Source organism: Protomyctophum bolini (genome assembly GCF_963924005.1).
Source record: "Protomyctophum bolini genome assembly, chromosome: 11".
Taxonomy (NCBI): Eukaryota; Metazoa; Chordata; class Actinopteri; order Myctophiformes; family Myctophidae; genus Protomyctophum; species Protomyctophum bolini.
The window spans coordinates 33,961,118-33,976,092 of NC_137872.1; the positions used below are offsets into that span (position 1 = coordinate 33,961,118).

Here is a 14,975-nt window from a genome sequence, read left to right on the forward strand (position 1 = left end):
AACAGTTGCTCCAAACTGAAAGCTCAGTGATTTCAGAGAATCTCACGAGCTCCTCTCGTTGTGCTGAGACAGTCCCAGTCCCACACCCCAGGGCAAAAGATGCTTCCTTGCTTTCTCTGTTCACTGTTTACAGATGAGCTACTGTAGTCCTACTCATTTTGAAGCTACTACGGTATATTTTGAAGTAGTAATGAATGAAAGTCAGATGTCAGGAAGTACTACCCGTTCATATTGGTTAGTACTTCAAGGTGCTGTTATCAGCTTATTGCGACCGCAGGTCGCAGTTAACTATGAAATCGTGCATTTCCCGTCAGTCAGTCAGTCAGTCAGTCAGTCAGTCATGTCCCATATGGTCATGCCTCGTGACATCATGTGGTGTCATCAATATTGGCCAGCAACTCTACATCTCACCTCAAACCTGACTGACCTGTTCTGACATTCCATATGTTGTTCCTTCTGCATCCATCCTTCCTCTTCGATGTCTCCCTTTTGACTGATACTTTTCCATTCAAACTCTAGATGGGCCCGCCCCAAAGTTATTAGTGCAGCCGCACCCGGCAGCCGGCGAAAACTAGGGTTCTCAACAGGCCCGGAAATTAAGGCCCTGTACACTCAAGACACTGCCCCCGCTGCCACCCTTAGATCTCCATATATGGAGCTGACCTGTTCTGACATTTCCATATGTTTATCTGACCTCATCGAACCCTGTACACTCAAGACATGCTCCATATATGGCCAGTACATAATTCATTCCATAATGTTGATCTGACCCCCCATGCGAAAGCGCCAGCGCTCGCCCAGCAGTCTGCTGTCACCCAGGCGGATGCGTGCACGCGACCTAGGTCGCTTCTCGCTCTCAGGCGTCTCACTGGTTATGCTGTCAAAAACTATTGTCTGTATAATCTGTAGAACAACATTTCTCATCTGCAATGACAAACTAATGTGAGTCTGTGTATTCACTGCATGTTCATCTCAATTCTATATTGGAATGATGGTTATGTAGCCATAACCATTCCCAATCAGGAAGTGCGTAATCATTATCACAAAAATCAGCAAGTTGATGTCATTGCTATTTCGCTATACTTCACTTTGTGGAATTCTACATTAGTATGCAGGGGCAGTGAAGCCCTTTTTTTCCTTGTCTTTGATAAATAGATGGTCATTAATGTAGGAAAATATATTGGACAGTTTTCCATGTCCAGTAAAAATCTAGTAAAAAACTAATATCATTAGAATTCCTTTCGCCATCAAAAACATCACCACCAGTTTAATGTGGACATTGTATTGAATACATTACATAATGTTTTGGAATACCCATAATGCAGTGGTGTTTGTCCTGCTGCCAGTCACCTCTGAGTTTCAAAGAGCACAAAGGAGAGACGCATACAGTACATGGCAGAGAACTGGTTACCATGGCGATTTGAAGGCATCTACACTAGTACTTAGTGTCCCAGACTGTTGTCTCTCTGGGTCAAGGCGGGTTTCTTAACAACAAGGCCGTCCTTCCACAATGTCATGATGAGTGAAGAGTGAGAGAATCCACATAAGCAGCACAGAACAGGGCCATTCCGTCAAGACTTCCACACAGGATGGAGGACTACAAGTAATCTTCACTCCAGTGACCCACTTTTCTCTCATTTACGGGGAGAGGCGTCATGCCAAGGCAGGGAACCTGGCCTAAAGAAAGCTTTCTAATGCAGCGTGTGTGACAGCCCCTTCTTTAGGATGTTAAGCTATGGGGGCGATGCCAGAACTAGAGCTAGTGTGTTGTGCTGAGACGATTGCCGCCTCGAAAAACAAACCTTAACCAAAATAGACGTGTTGCCCTCTCAGTATGCCGGGCGCACGATGCCAGCCTCGAGTGCGAGCGCTAGCGCCAAGGCCATGTCTCTTGATATCTTAGAACCACCATCAAGTAGGGCTCATGGGACGCTGGTTCTGCAGTTTCAGTCGCTCCTTGTTGTGGGGTCACTGGGGGATTTGAGAGTCCGAGATGACTGGTTGTTGAGGTGATGTCCTCGTTTGTCGCTCAGAGAAGGGTCTCTTCGTGTGTGTTTGCTGACTCCCAGTCCTTGGGGCAACGAAGCCTTATTTTGTTGACACTTTAGTTTAGCGCCGGAGCCCTAAATGAGGGCATAGACTTCACGAAGGATTCAAGTGGAGTGTACATACACTGCTGACATAGTTAGACTGTGCAGCCGTGTGTTAGTTCATCTGCCAGACCGAAACTCATTCTTAATCTGCTATCTCATTAGACACCCTTGAGCTTCTAAAGTAACCTAGATCTAAGACCCTGGGACTTTGATGTACTTATCCTATCAAATGCATTTTTGTCTTGAGGCCGTCCCTTTCAGAAAAAGCCCCCCTTTTTTTTTCAAGGCCAATTATTCCTCATGATCTCAGAAAAGCTCACTTATATTTATCTCAGCCTCACTGTTTCTGTAAACCATGACTTATTTGAATCTTGCTTTATTCCCCTGTTGAAATCCAGCATTCTCCATTTTTCCAAAGGCATATACCCCACAGAAATTGTTAAGAAGATAGCAAGGTTGTCCGAATGTAAAGTCTGTGTTTCCTTTTTTACCGGTATCTAAAACTGTATATTTTGTAAATATGTTGGTCCAAACCCTATTTGCCTTTTCAAGATGTACATATTATGGTACACTATAATGACTACACAAATGCATGAGGTTGTAGAAGCACGACCATCTTGCGCCACCCTTATCCCTCACAATGTCTCAATGACGTGGAGACATTGTGAGCTTGTAGATCGGCTATTTGAACTATTTTAAAATGTTTTCTAAAATAGTAAAAAATGGCAAATTAGTTTAGGGACAAGGGATAATAAGGGTGGCGCAAGATGGAGTATAACCGTGCTTCTATGACCTCATGCATCTGTGTAATCATTTATCATTATAGTGGAACATGTTTATTTTTGTTCCATGGGGGGCGGGGCAGCATGCAACACAGCTCTCTAGCCTAAATCGAAGCGCTGACGTTGCAGTTATGTGCACTATCCGACTGCGCCCCGTTCAACCGGTGAGCTTAGCTCACATAATGAGCGCGCTAATCTACACATTATCATAGATACATTGTTTGGCAAACGACGTGCTGTCACTTGTGTATGGAAGTAATTGTACATGTACTGTTCTCATAATGACTCAGATCACAAGACATGGTATGTTTAGACAGTTACCCACCTGTGTTTCAGCTCTTAAAGGACCACTTCACCACTTTTCAACCTCTCTTCATATAATAGGTCCTCACTAATAATCATGATACAATGGCACGACTTCTTTCTACTCAGTCTGTGTCTCATAGGAGGGCTGTGGGCAGTTTAGAATCAGTCTTCCAGTGACATCATCATTAGGCACATTCTTTTTTAAACAATATTTTCTTTACAAAAATGTTTAGATTTTCATTATTGTGAGAACGATGGCTTCCATTTTCGCATTGCAACTTTTCAGGACTAGAAAGCCTGCTGTTTTTATTAGCTTGTATTCCCCATCGATGATGTCACTGGAAGGCGGTTTCTGAACTGCCCACAGCTGACACAGACCGAGTAAAAAAAAATTGCGCCATTTTATCATGATTATTAGTGAGGACCTATTATATGAAGATAGGTTGAAAAGTGGTGAAATGGTCCTTTAAAGACACCCATTTTTAACATCATCTTCATTTAACTGGCTTATTATAAGAATACGCCATTTATGTCACTCCCTCTGTGTCTCAGAGGTGGCCTATAGTGTGGATCAGTTCCGAAACCTTACTCCATGTAAATGACATCATCGGTCGCATTTTCAAACAATATTTCAAACTTTAAAAATGGTAATAATAATTATAATAGTGAATGATGCAAGTGCAGCGACTACTATTTTAAGTGTGCTAACTTTCCAGGAAGAGAAAGGCACGTAGTATAGTTTCCATTAGCTCGCAATAACCAACCGATGATGTAATTGGAGTAATGTTTCTGAACTGTCTCCACACAGCCCACCTCTGAGACACAGAGTGAGTAGACAAAAATGGTGCATCGGTGAGGAGTGAGGACTAGGAAATAGGAATGCACCGATATGGAAATTCTGGTCCGATACAATGTTTAAAATAAAACTTTGTCCGATAGCCGATACCGATGTTGGTTCATTTAGTTTTCAATGTTATTTATTCTCCTATTATGACAGGGAAACAATACAATCTTCATTATAAAACATAACTGTTTTCAGCTTGGTAGGCTGCAGATAATGCCAGTGTTGAATTGATTCAACAACAGCCAAACATGTCAAACATTGGCTGATATACTGATATAATCGGTGAATCCCTAGTAAAGGACCAATTATACTGTATTATGTAGATATGGTTGAAAATGTGTACAGTGCTCCTTTAAGAAATGAACTATCTGACACCGCTGCACTGCTGGTGCTGCGTGAGATCCAGAGCAATGAGGATGTTTAACCCATTCTGACCTGAGATCAGATTCATACGAGGTTTCCACTGGACACACACTGGTCTGATGAACCCATTCTGACCTGAGATCAGATTCTAAAAATGTCAGTCGTTCTTCGAATTTTTCAAAAATAGCAGACCTACAAGCTCGTATCGTGCCACTCGGTGGCGCGATATGAGCTTGTAGATCTGCTATTTTTCAATAGGTAAAGCATAACATGATGCTAAACACCAAAATGGGTGCCCGGTCAGAATGGGTTAAGTGCATTTACATAATTGTTGTTTAATTACAGCAGCCCAGGGTGATAAGACAGCAGCATCCCCTGCTGGTAAGTCCTCTCATGACACCTAATCCAAGCCCATCATGAGCTGTTCCACCTAAATCCAATTTACACCATTGAGTTATGCATACAATGAGTGATTATGTGGTTAAACTGTAACGCACTGAAAAACTAATTTCACAATTCATAAACGTATGCATCGTTTTATTACGGTTTCAATTTCTAATGGACTTTTCTCCCCTCTCTTTCTTTGTTTCAGACAAGAAGGGTAAGACAAAAACAAAAAGGTTTGGTTTTATCCTTTGCCACACACTGTGTGTGTGTGTGTGTGTGTGTGTGTGTGTGTGTGTGTGTGTGTGTGTGTGTGTGTGTGTGTGTGAGAGCGTGTGACCGTGCGACCGTGCGACCGTGCGTGCCCATATCATTATCATCCTCCTCATTCTCATTCCAAAGTGCTGTATGTTTTCCCCTCATCCAGAGAAGCCAGCAGAGGAGGATGGTAAGACCTTCACAATCATATAAATAATCACAGAAGATGTTCTTCTGTGGGAAATGGGACTGAGAGTGGAGCTCTGCATGAGTGTCTCTCCATCTGTCACAGACGCGTCAACATTTATTGCTTGAGAATAAATGTGCTGGTTATTGGCCAGCGGCGCAGAAACATAAATTAGGGCTTAACCCATTCTGACCTGAGATCAGATTCATACGAGGTTTTTCACTGGACACACACTGGTCTGATGAACCCATTCGGACCTGAGATCAGATTCTAAAAATGTCAGTCGCTCTTCGATTTTTCAAAAATAGCAGACCTACAAGCTCGTGGCGCGCTATGAGCTTGTAGATCTGCTATTTTTCAATAGCTAAAGCATAACATGACGCTAACACCAAAACGGGTTCCCGTTCAGAATGGGTTAATAGCTGTCAACACGCAAACACTTGACCGAAGCCCTTGCTCCCTCTCGCAATTCACATTAAAACACCTAGAAAGGTGTGCAAATCTCTGCTAGGAGGCATGCCCTAATAATAATAATAATATAATAATAGCAATGTAGCAGTTAAATTTCTATCTAGTGCCATGAAAGAGTAGCGTGACATGTGAGTAGTGTACCAGTCTGTCTCTGCGTCTCTCTCTCTCTCGCGCTCAGGGGCAAGTAATCACAATGTCTCTCTCTCGCGCTCAGGGGCATGTAATCATGTAATCGCAATGTTTTGGGGTTGTGCACGGGGGCAATGGAGCGAGGGGATATACCCTAATTCCTAATGTATGATTCTGATTGCATAAACATATGGGCGCTGTGGAAACATCTTTGGACACTGAACACATTTAAATGGTAAATGGTGCATTTATTATATAGCGCCTTTATCCAAGGCGCTTTACATAGAGTGTGCATTACATTCACCCATTCACGCACACGTTCATACCCCGATGGCGGCCGGAAACCATGCAAGGCACCAACCAGCACATCAGGAGCAATTAGGGGTTCAGACTTCAGAGTCTTGCTTAAGGACACTTTGACGCTAACTCTGAGGGAGGCTGGGTTCGAACTGGCAGCCTTGCGGTTACCATCCAGCCACTCTACCCCTGAGCCACCGCCGCCCCTTTAAAAGTATAGTGCGGCTTGTTGTCATCATCGCTGGGACAAACAAAGGATAAAGTTACCATAGTTCTTATCAAAGAGGTGGTTATGGGTGTGATAATGCCACGGTGGCGGTATCTGGCGAGGAGTGATACTGTGAGCTGACGAGTTGAGGACAGACAGGTGTGTTCACTGTCAACAGGATTGAGGTGATGATGAGGCGATACTGAACAGGTGCACAAGAACAATGCGCATTGGTGGAGAGTACAACTAAGTACATTTACTCGAATACTGTACTTGAATACAAATTTATTTTATTTTGTTTTAACTTTACAGTCGGATGCAAATATTGTACTTGTACTCCACTACAGTTATTTGACAACTTTAGTTATTATAGTTACTTTGTAGATTTGGATTATTCTTCAGCCCTATATACATTTTAGCCATTTGAAAATAGCCAATCTAGCGGTCCAGGCCCCAGCAGGGGTTCGATTCCTACTAGTGTTTCCTCTCAGCCTACTTTACTCCTGTCCCTCTCTCAAGTATTGATACTTTTACTCGAGTAAGAAATGTGAATAATCTTTCCACCAAGCCTATATATGTATAACGGCAAGACACAGGCACAGAGACACAGTGGAGAGATTAACAGATCTATATGGTATATAAATACATTGGTATAGTCATTCATTGGATCAACGCGGCCACCATACTGGTCCGGTCAAGTTGCATCTCCTCCTCACGCTCATATGTCTATATATGGGCATAGCAGTGTGGGCGTGGTTTTCTGGTTCCTCTGACAAATCTCCAATTCATTTTTCCCATAGAGATTTACAAAAACATTTATATCAATTATTATTATTTTCGTTTTTTAGTTGTTTTTTTGTGGCTTTTTTCGTCGGGATCGGGAGTCGAGCCCGCGGCACGCCGTTAGGCTGGCTCAGCAGCCAATAGGTGCCCAGACGGTTGAGCTAACCGCCAGGCTGGCTCAGCAGCCAATAGGTGCCCAGACGGTTGAGCTAACCGCCAGGCTGGCTCAGCAGCCAATAGGTGCTCAGACGTATAAGTCTATATAGAAGCCATCCAGGATCCTGGTGAATCATGACCAGTATACCTTTTGATTCTGTGAAAATAAATAAATAATAATATTTCATTATATTATACTACTATTTAATACCCTTTGTTTTGCGTTTTTCATTTTTTCACAGAATAAAATGTTTTATGGTCATGAATCCCCCAGGATCCTGCATGGATGGCTTGATTATAGGCTTAAAATAATTGATTTAAATGTGTTTGTGTGAATCTCTATGGGAACAATTAATGGATGCTCTATTGAAACAATTACCCCGCAATTATAAACTCCCCCCAAAATGACATACAGTTGTTGTCATGGGCCTATTTGACGCTGGTTGGCCTTGTAAACACACGCACACACACACACACACGCACACACACACACACACACACACACACACACACACACACACACACACACGAGCAGACAGTATAGTGTTTGGCGCGCACTCATTGTCCACTTATTCATTTTGAGGACATGTTTTCACACTTTTTTTAGCCGCATAGATGAATTAGGTGGTAAGCAGCAATCTAGGTTTTGTATTAGTTTCCAACAAGCTTGTGTGTGTGTGTGTGTGTGTGTGTGTGTGTGTGTGTGACTGTGTGTGCGTGTGCGTGTATACGCGTGTGTGAGCAAGCGAGCATGTGAGTATGTGATATGTGCATGTGTGTGTGGCGGGGGTGAGTGCGTGTGAGTGTGTATTTGAGTGTATTTACATACAAGTATGTGTATGCATATACAGCAGCCATGCAGCCTATACGTATGTACATGATCCATTTACACTAGTCCTTTGGCTTCCATACATACAAACGGCTCATTGTTACAATGTTTACATTCCTGACATGAAGTCAGGGACGAATAGTTTTCATAATCCTCATGGGGGCCCGTGCCCCCATGATTGGCAGAAGGCCCCCTCTCTGTCCTGATTGGATGAAGGCTGGGCCACCTAGCCAAAACATTTTTTTTTACCCCCAGGGGTTAACATGGGGACAGGGAGGAACTTCTTATTATGGTCAGCACACTCTATAGTAGGGAGGATTATCACAACAAAACAAAAGAATAAGTGATATTTGAATTAAGTGAAATCACTGAATATACCTTTAAGTACATTTTGATGCCAACACTTTTGTACTTTTACTCAAGTACATTTTGAATTCCGGACTTTTACTTGTAACGGAGTATTTCTATAATGCCGTATTGATACTTTTACTCGAGTAAAGCATTTGAGTACTTTTTCCACCACTGGCTGTAACAGAGGGGCAGCTGACAGCCTATTACTTGGGAACAGTGCTACAGTTTCCTACATTGGGCTGAACTATAGATTAGTATTGATAATGATAATGTATAGAACATTGGTTCCCAAACAGTGGGTCGGGAAGCATTAGTGCGTCGCTGACACATTTTTATGGGTCCCTTTATTTTTTGTTTCCAACATTTTGTTTTTCATTGTTTAAAAAAAAACATTTTCATTAATTAAAAAAAAATTCAATGTTTTTTTTTCTTCAGTAATTTCATGAAGAAATCAAAGACAAAACAAATAAATGCCATACATTAGATAAACAAGCTCACCGTGAGCTTGTAGATCTGCTATTTTGGCTATAGTTTGGGTCCCGGGGAGACGTCAAGTTTCTCTTTTGGTTCTCACGCTAAAAAGTTTGGGAACCACTGCTACTGAATATTTATTGACAGTGATTTCAGGCATACACTAGTTATATAGAACATTCCGGAATATTTAGTTACATTGTCACATGAGCTTCCCATAATAAAGAGGGATTTGTTTTATTTGAGCAGATGTGCAACTTAGGACTATTCCTTCGTTAACTTTGGCGCTTAGCCAAAGTTAACGAAGGAAGTCATGATTGTCTTATTTATAAAAAGTTGTCCTGTTTCAAATCAATGTAGCCGTTTATGGTATTTGCTTTACCCATTGGCTGGAGAAGATCTGTTTGTTGTAGTTATTGGTGTTTTACAAAGACACCGACATTTGTGCGTATGCATATAAATATAGCCATAGATGGTGCCAAAGATATACAGTACATTGTATAATGTTAGCTCAAATTCAGACCAGGACCGCGCTATATACACTGATAGTAGTGTGTCTTTGTTTTACCATAGCATAGGTTACACCTGCTATAGAGGCTACAAGATTGTTTTGTTTTTGTCTGAAAGTGTTGCTTGAAAATGTCAAATTGGATTTTTCAGCAGTGCTGAAATAATTGTCATTTTTGCAGAAAGGATAAGGGGGAACGGAGGAGTGCTTCACAGTACAGTCTGTTCTTACTGTCTGGGAGCTTTGCCCAAAATAAACTCATTAGATTTATATCTAGTCACAGGAAAGCAGCACTATACTATACTAGAAAACACTACAACAACTTGAGCCCAATTATATCACCGTATGTGTTCTTTTTCTCTACTTGCAGTATATAGCCTTGATCAGAGTGTCATTAACCTGGTGACTGGTGTCTCCATTTTCTCGAAATTTAAAGATGTTTTAGGAATTGAGCTTGTATATAAAAAGGCTACAATATTACATTATTAACATTCAGACTGACAGACATATCATAAGGTGGTGGATGAATGATACCGGGCCTCACACATGTCAGTCAGTCAGCCTATAGTACACAGGATTTGAAAGACATAGTAATGCCTTACCTAACGGTGAATTATTCCACAACAACCTGAAACTCTATAATCACCAGGCTGATTCTATAAGAATGCCTTCTAATGAAATTATACTGCATATTGTATTCACAAAGTATAGCCGTGCAATGAGACGGCAAATGGACGAGACGTCGTCCCGTGCGTGAGTGCGTGCGTGCGTGCGTGTGTGTGTGTGTGTGTGTGTGTGTGTGTACGAAGCACTTTTGTACACAATAGATTTTGTTGTTGCCGAAGCTTTCAGTCGGTTAGATTTTCCACTTGGCGTGAGATGCTTTTTGATTTAGCAGAGCCAGAAGCCTGCTTTATAGTTAGTCGCACGTTGGTCCCGCGTACTGAAAATAGCAAATCTACATGCTCACACAGCCTGTTGCATTGGGAAACGTTGTGAGCTTGTAGATCGGCTATTTTCAGTGTGCGACACGATATATCGGCCCTCTGCGGAAGGTAAACAATATAGGCTCAGTTGAAAGTGCACAAAAGACAGTTTGAGTCGCCTGCAGTGAATAAAAGTGTATACTTTCATGGGTGATTGTTTGCTTGTTGCTATTAGAATAAATTGTGCTGCCCCATTCTGCACATATAGTTTAAAAGCCTTTTGTGTCGTCACTCTTTATAGCATTCAGAGGTTTATCCTTTCTTTTTCTTCTATAGGGAAATTAATGGAAATTGCCCTGACAATAGTTTGTGTTGAAGTAATCTCTCGAGACAGATTCAGAGCTCTGCAGCAGAATCTGTCGGCAACTAGGCCGTTACCACAAACCAGAAGAAGACTGTTCCCGTTATCCATATTCTATTGGGCGTCGCGAGTCAAATTCAAAGAAAAGATGACATAGTTCAACATTGAACTATGTCATTACTATAACTGTGTAGAAATAATATTTTCCCCTTCTGTTTTAGGACCTTTTTTTTATTACGGTATTTCCAGTTTCCACACAACAACTAAGCTATATTAATGACATAGTTCAACATTGAAAATGAGTGGTAATCCCCTTTAAGGCTGTTATTTTAATCTACTATGAAGCTATCGGGTGCTTAAAAAAATGATACTGTCAATCTAGAAGTAATCTCTCAAGACAGAAGCACCCAGAGTGTGCCATACATACAGTATGTTGTTGTTGTTAGTAGGAATAATCACAGAAGCACCTGGGTGGAAGTGGACTATCAAAGGGGAGGAGCCAAACCGAGTTCCTGTTTCTACAAACGGCAAAGGCAAATACAAAGGGGGAAAACATTATTTTTTACATTACCGAATACATTCCTAGATTGATCTAGAAGCAGTCAGCCAATATACAACGTGGCTTTCCAACTGAACACCACATCATGTTTTGTGCGGCTTTGTTCACAAACTAGTAACTAGTAAACTACAACTAAAGATTGGACAGACAGAGGCCATGATGTTATCAGACTCTTGTTTTGTTCTTTATAGACATTTAATTTAAATATTAAATGAGAAAGAGTAGAAGATGCGCTGCACAATTAGAGTGGGCCGCATGGAGATGCAGTGATGCAATTTTCTGCAATTTGACATATACAAAGACTTTGCGGGGGATTTCTTTTTAAACTCCACTAAATCGGTTTTTGGATACCGTAGTAATAATCTCCCACTATATTTTAAGGTAAATACTGGATAGTTAGAGTTTTGTAAATGATTTGTTATTGAAAGTGGAACTTCTATACTCTAGCTTCTACACTGCTTTTTCTCAGCCTTGAAATCACTATTATAAATCTCACCTAACATATACTACCTCTTGCACTATCAATCTCCTGATTTAGGCCAGAACTGGTGCTTTTTCTGCAGTTTCTTTTAAAGAATGATGACATTGTCTGCTAAAGTTTGATCGGGGAAATATCAAACGGAATTCAGTTTTATTTCCCTAACTATAACAATGCTATCACAAGTATATGGAATGCAATTAAGTGTGTGTTACAAAATGCATTTCATGATGCAACACGTACGCAACATAAGCTGTAGGCCAATGGTTCCCAAAGTGGGGTTCGAGGACCCCCAGGGGTCCTTGAGGGAGTTCCAGGAGGTCCCTATAGCTAGTTTGGAACCAAATGGACCCTTATGGGTTTTGTAACCCCTCATGGGTTTGTAACTGAGAGTGTATGGAACCAAACGGACCCTAACCGGTCTGAAGTTCTCATGCTGTTGCAAACTTTTGGAAGAAACCAACAGGAAAGTGGCTGTGATTGATTCTTTTGTTAGAATGAATGATACATTTGAATCATAATATGAATTGAGCATAGCTACATATTATAAAAGATGATGATCATTAAATAATATAAACATCCTTATACCAAAAGCTGGTGGTGAGGTACTTGCCCCCAAGCTTGAATGGGCATGTCATCTGTGAAAGTGTGTGCGTGCGTGCAAATATAATTATGTGTATGTGTGGGTAGGTGTGTGAGTTAAGTGCACACATCTGCAGCCCCATCAATCTAAATTAATGTGTGCCAATCTAAATTCATAGCTGATGTAAACCTGATGATGTGCATAGAGACAATTTGCTGACATAATCTGCTTTTATTAAGGTCTCATTAGTCCTTTATTGCGCTGACCACAGAGGGTCTGGATTTGGAACTATGTCCTCATTTAATGTAGCGTTCGCTATAGGTGCAGACCACAACTTTAACAACCGCATCCATTTTTATATTCTTAGTCATGTCACATAAAATTCGCAAAAGCTCAATTCATCGATTTTTGAAATTATTTGGCCTATACAGAGGGTTATGAACGTGACATCATCATCATACCCAGAAGTTACTGTATGCGGGAATGCCTTCTGAGTGGCAAAACAACCTATACCGTCTGGCCTCGACAGACAGCGCATACATCCAAACAGAACAGTCCTGTCCTGTCAGATCTACAAGCTCACAACGCTCCACTTCGTGGCACGTTGTGAGCTTGTAGATCAGCTATTTTCACTTACTTCTTAAACATTTGTTTTCTAATTCTTAGATTGTTTTTGGATTGTTGTTAATCGAAAATAAATTGTGAGGAAAGTCGATGTTTAGTCGTGATGGAGAAGGAAGGAACATCAACACACTTATTTCTAGAGCTCCATAGACTTAATTTATTTTATTGGCAAAAAATAACGTTAACTTTAGACCCTTCGGTCTTCTTCTTCAAAATCTGTGAAATGTTTACTCCTCCTGACCCGTAAAAATGTGTCTGTGACCCACAAGAGGGTCCCGACCCACTGTTTGGGAACCAGCTGTGGCCTAGATGCTTCTCCTCTACTTTCTAATGATCTGTGTGCACAGGACGGGTGCATCTGTGAGTGTGTGTGCCCGCCCGCCCGCCCGCGCGTGTGTGTGCATAATGTACTGTACTGTATGTACTGTACTGTAAGTGCAAGTAAAGGCTTATATACACACTTGCATTGTGTCCTTGCATTTGAACAGTCAGACCACGGCACAGGGCTGCAGAGAGCCTCTCTCGGTTTCTTTTCGGAGGATGTGGATGGTTTAGTGTCTGTGACTGAGCATACATTTACTACTTACCCTTTCTTCAGTGACCGTGTCTATTCTAGCTAGAGGACAGTCATTTTATAGGCAAATGAGGTGTGTGTGTGTGTGTGTGTGTGTGTGTGTGTGTGTGTGTGTGTGTGTGTGTGTGCGTGTGTGTGTGTACGTGTACGTGAGTGAGAGAGAGGTGAGTCACTGTTTGCAACACATTTGAGTTTAGACCTTAAATTCTTGTGTCAGTCTAATTGACACGGCTCTGCATGCTGCAGAGGGTAAGCGCGGTTTTCTGGTTCAATGCAGGTTTGAGTGTGTGTTGTGTGTGTGTGTGTGTGTTGTGTGCGTGCGTGGTGTGGGTGCATGATGTGCGCACTCATTTTGGCTCTATTCATCTCTTAAATTGTCGCAAATTCTCATTAACAGAGCCCCAGCTGTCTGAAGAGAGTAACCGTTATTCTGTGATAATTATGTATATGCGCGTGCGTGTGCGTGTGCATGCGTGCGTGACTGCGTGTGTGTGTACAGGCGCGCCAGCGTATATGTATGGAGTGCTTACATTATATCGACAACCATTACCAGTCATTTAGCACTCATTTGGTCCAATTCATTTGCTGAATCTCTGCTATTCTTCATTAACAGATGCCCAGGATGCTTATGCTTAAGTGCTCTGCTGTACAGGGCTGTCATTTATGTAGTGTGTGTGTGTGTGTGTGTGTGTGTGTGTGTGCGCGCGTGTGTGTGTGTGCGTGTGCGAGAGAGAGAGAGAGTGTGCTGTAATGCAGTACAGTATTTGTCTTGTCTATTTTATCATCCATGGAAACCTCATGCTTTACTGTACTGTAGGATTGTTTAACCCTTCGTGATCTGGAGGCGCATTCATTTCAGTATACTGTAGCAGTGGTTTCTTTCCAGTATTTGTAAAGGAAAAGAAGCGACGGCCATTCTCTAATGGGCCTTTTTTGCTGTGGTCTTCCATGCGTTGCGTCGTCAACCACATTGTTACTGTATATAGGCTATACTGTAGCTCTCTGTCGGTCTCTGTCACGCCCATTGGGTGTCACTGTGTGGACATCCATCACTCTGGGCCGACAGATGGAAACATGCACATCTCTAAGCCATCGTTTGTTATAAAACATACATTAACCACTTCAGCCCTTATATACATTTCAGCCATTTGAAAATAGCCCGATCTACAAGCTCACAATGCATCGCGAATCGCGATGCGACGCATTGTGTGAGCTTGGAGATCGGCTGTTATCAAAACATTTTGTATACAATTTTGAACCTGTGAAATGGGACATTCTGCACAACGAGTATTTTTTTTAAACATTTTTGACACCAATACTTTAGTGCTTTTACTCAAGTCAATTTTGAATAACGGACTTTCACTTCTAATGGGGAAGTTCTACATTGCAGTATTGATACTTGAGTAACAAATGTGAGTACTTTGTTCCACGACTGGAAGGTATATATACC

General features: G+C 41.7%; 2 protein-coding genes across 7 annotated transcripts in view; both read left to right on the plus strand.

The window, feature by feature from the left end:
* ntf4 (neurotrophin 4) overlaps nucleotides 1-14,975 on the plus strand; it is a 270,598-nt gene that overhangs the window by 137,385 nt on the left and 118,238 nt on the right. The gene's annotated exons all lie outside the window — the stretch shown is intronic.
* The window catches only part of mybpc2a (myosin binding protein Ca), a 63,628-nt gene that overhangs the window by 12,365 nt on the left and 36,288 nt on the right, over nucleotides 1-14,975 (plus strand). For 3 of the 6 annotated variants that reach the window (XM_080776022.1, XM_080776021.1, XM_080776023.1), the window contains exon 2: nucleotides 5,202-5,220. The exons of 1 other annotated variant lie outside the window; for it this stretch is intronic. In XM_080776022.1, coding sequence (XP_080632148.1) covers nucleotides 5,202-5,220 — 19 coding nt within the window. Of the gene's footprint in view, nucleotides 1-4,985; nucleotides 4,990-5,201; nucleotides 5,221-14,975 lie in introns of those variants that run through there. 2 more of the 6 variants (XM_080776026.1, XM_080776024.1) reach the window with 2 other exon arrangements.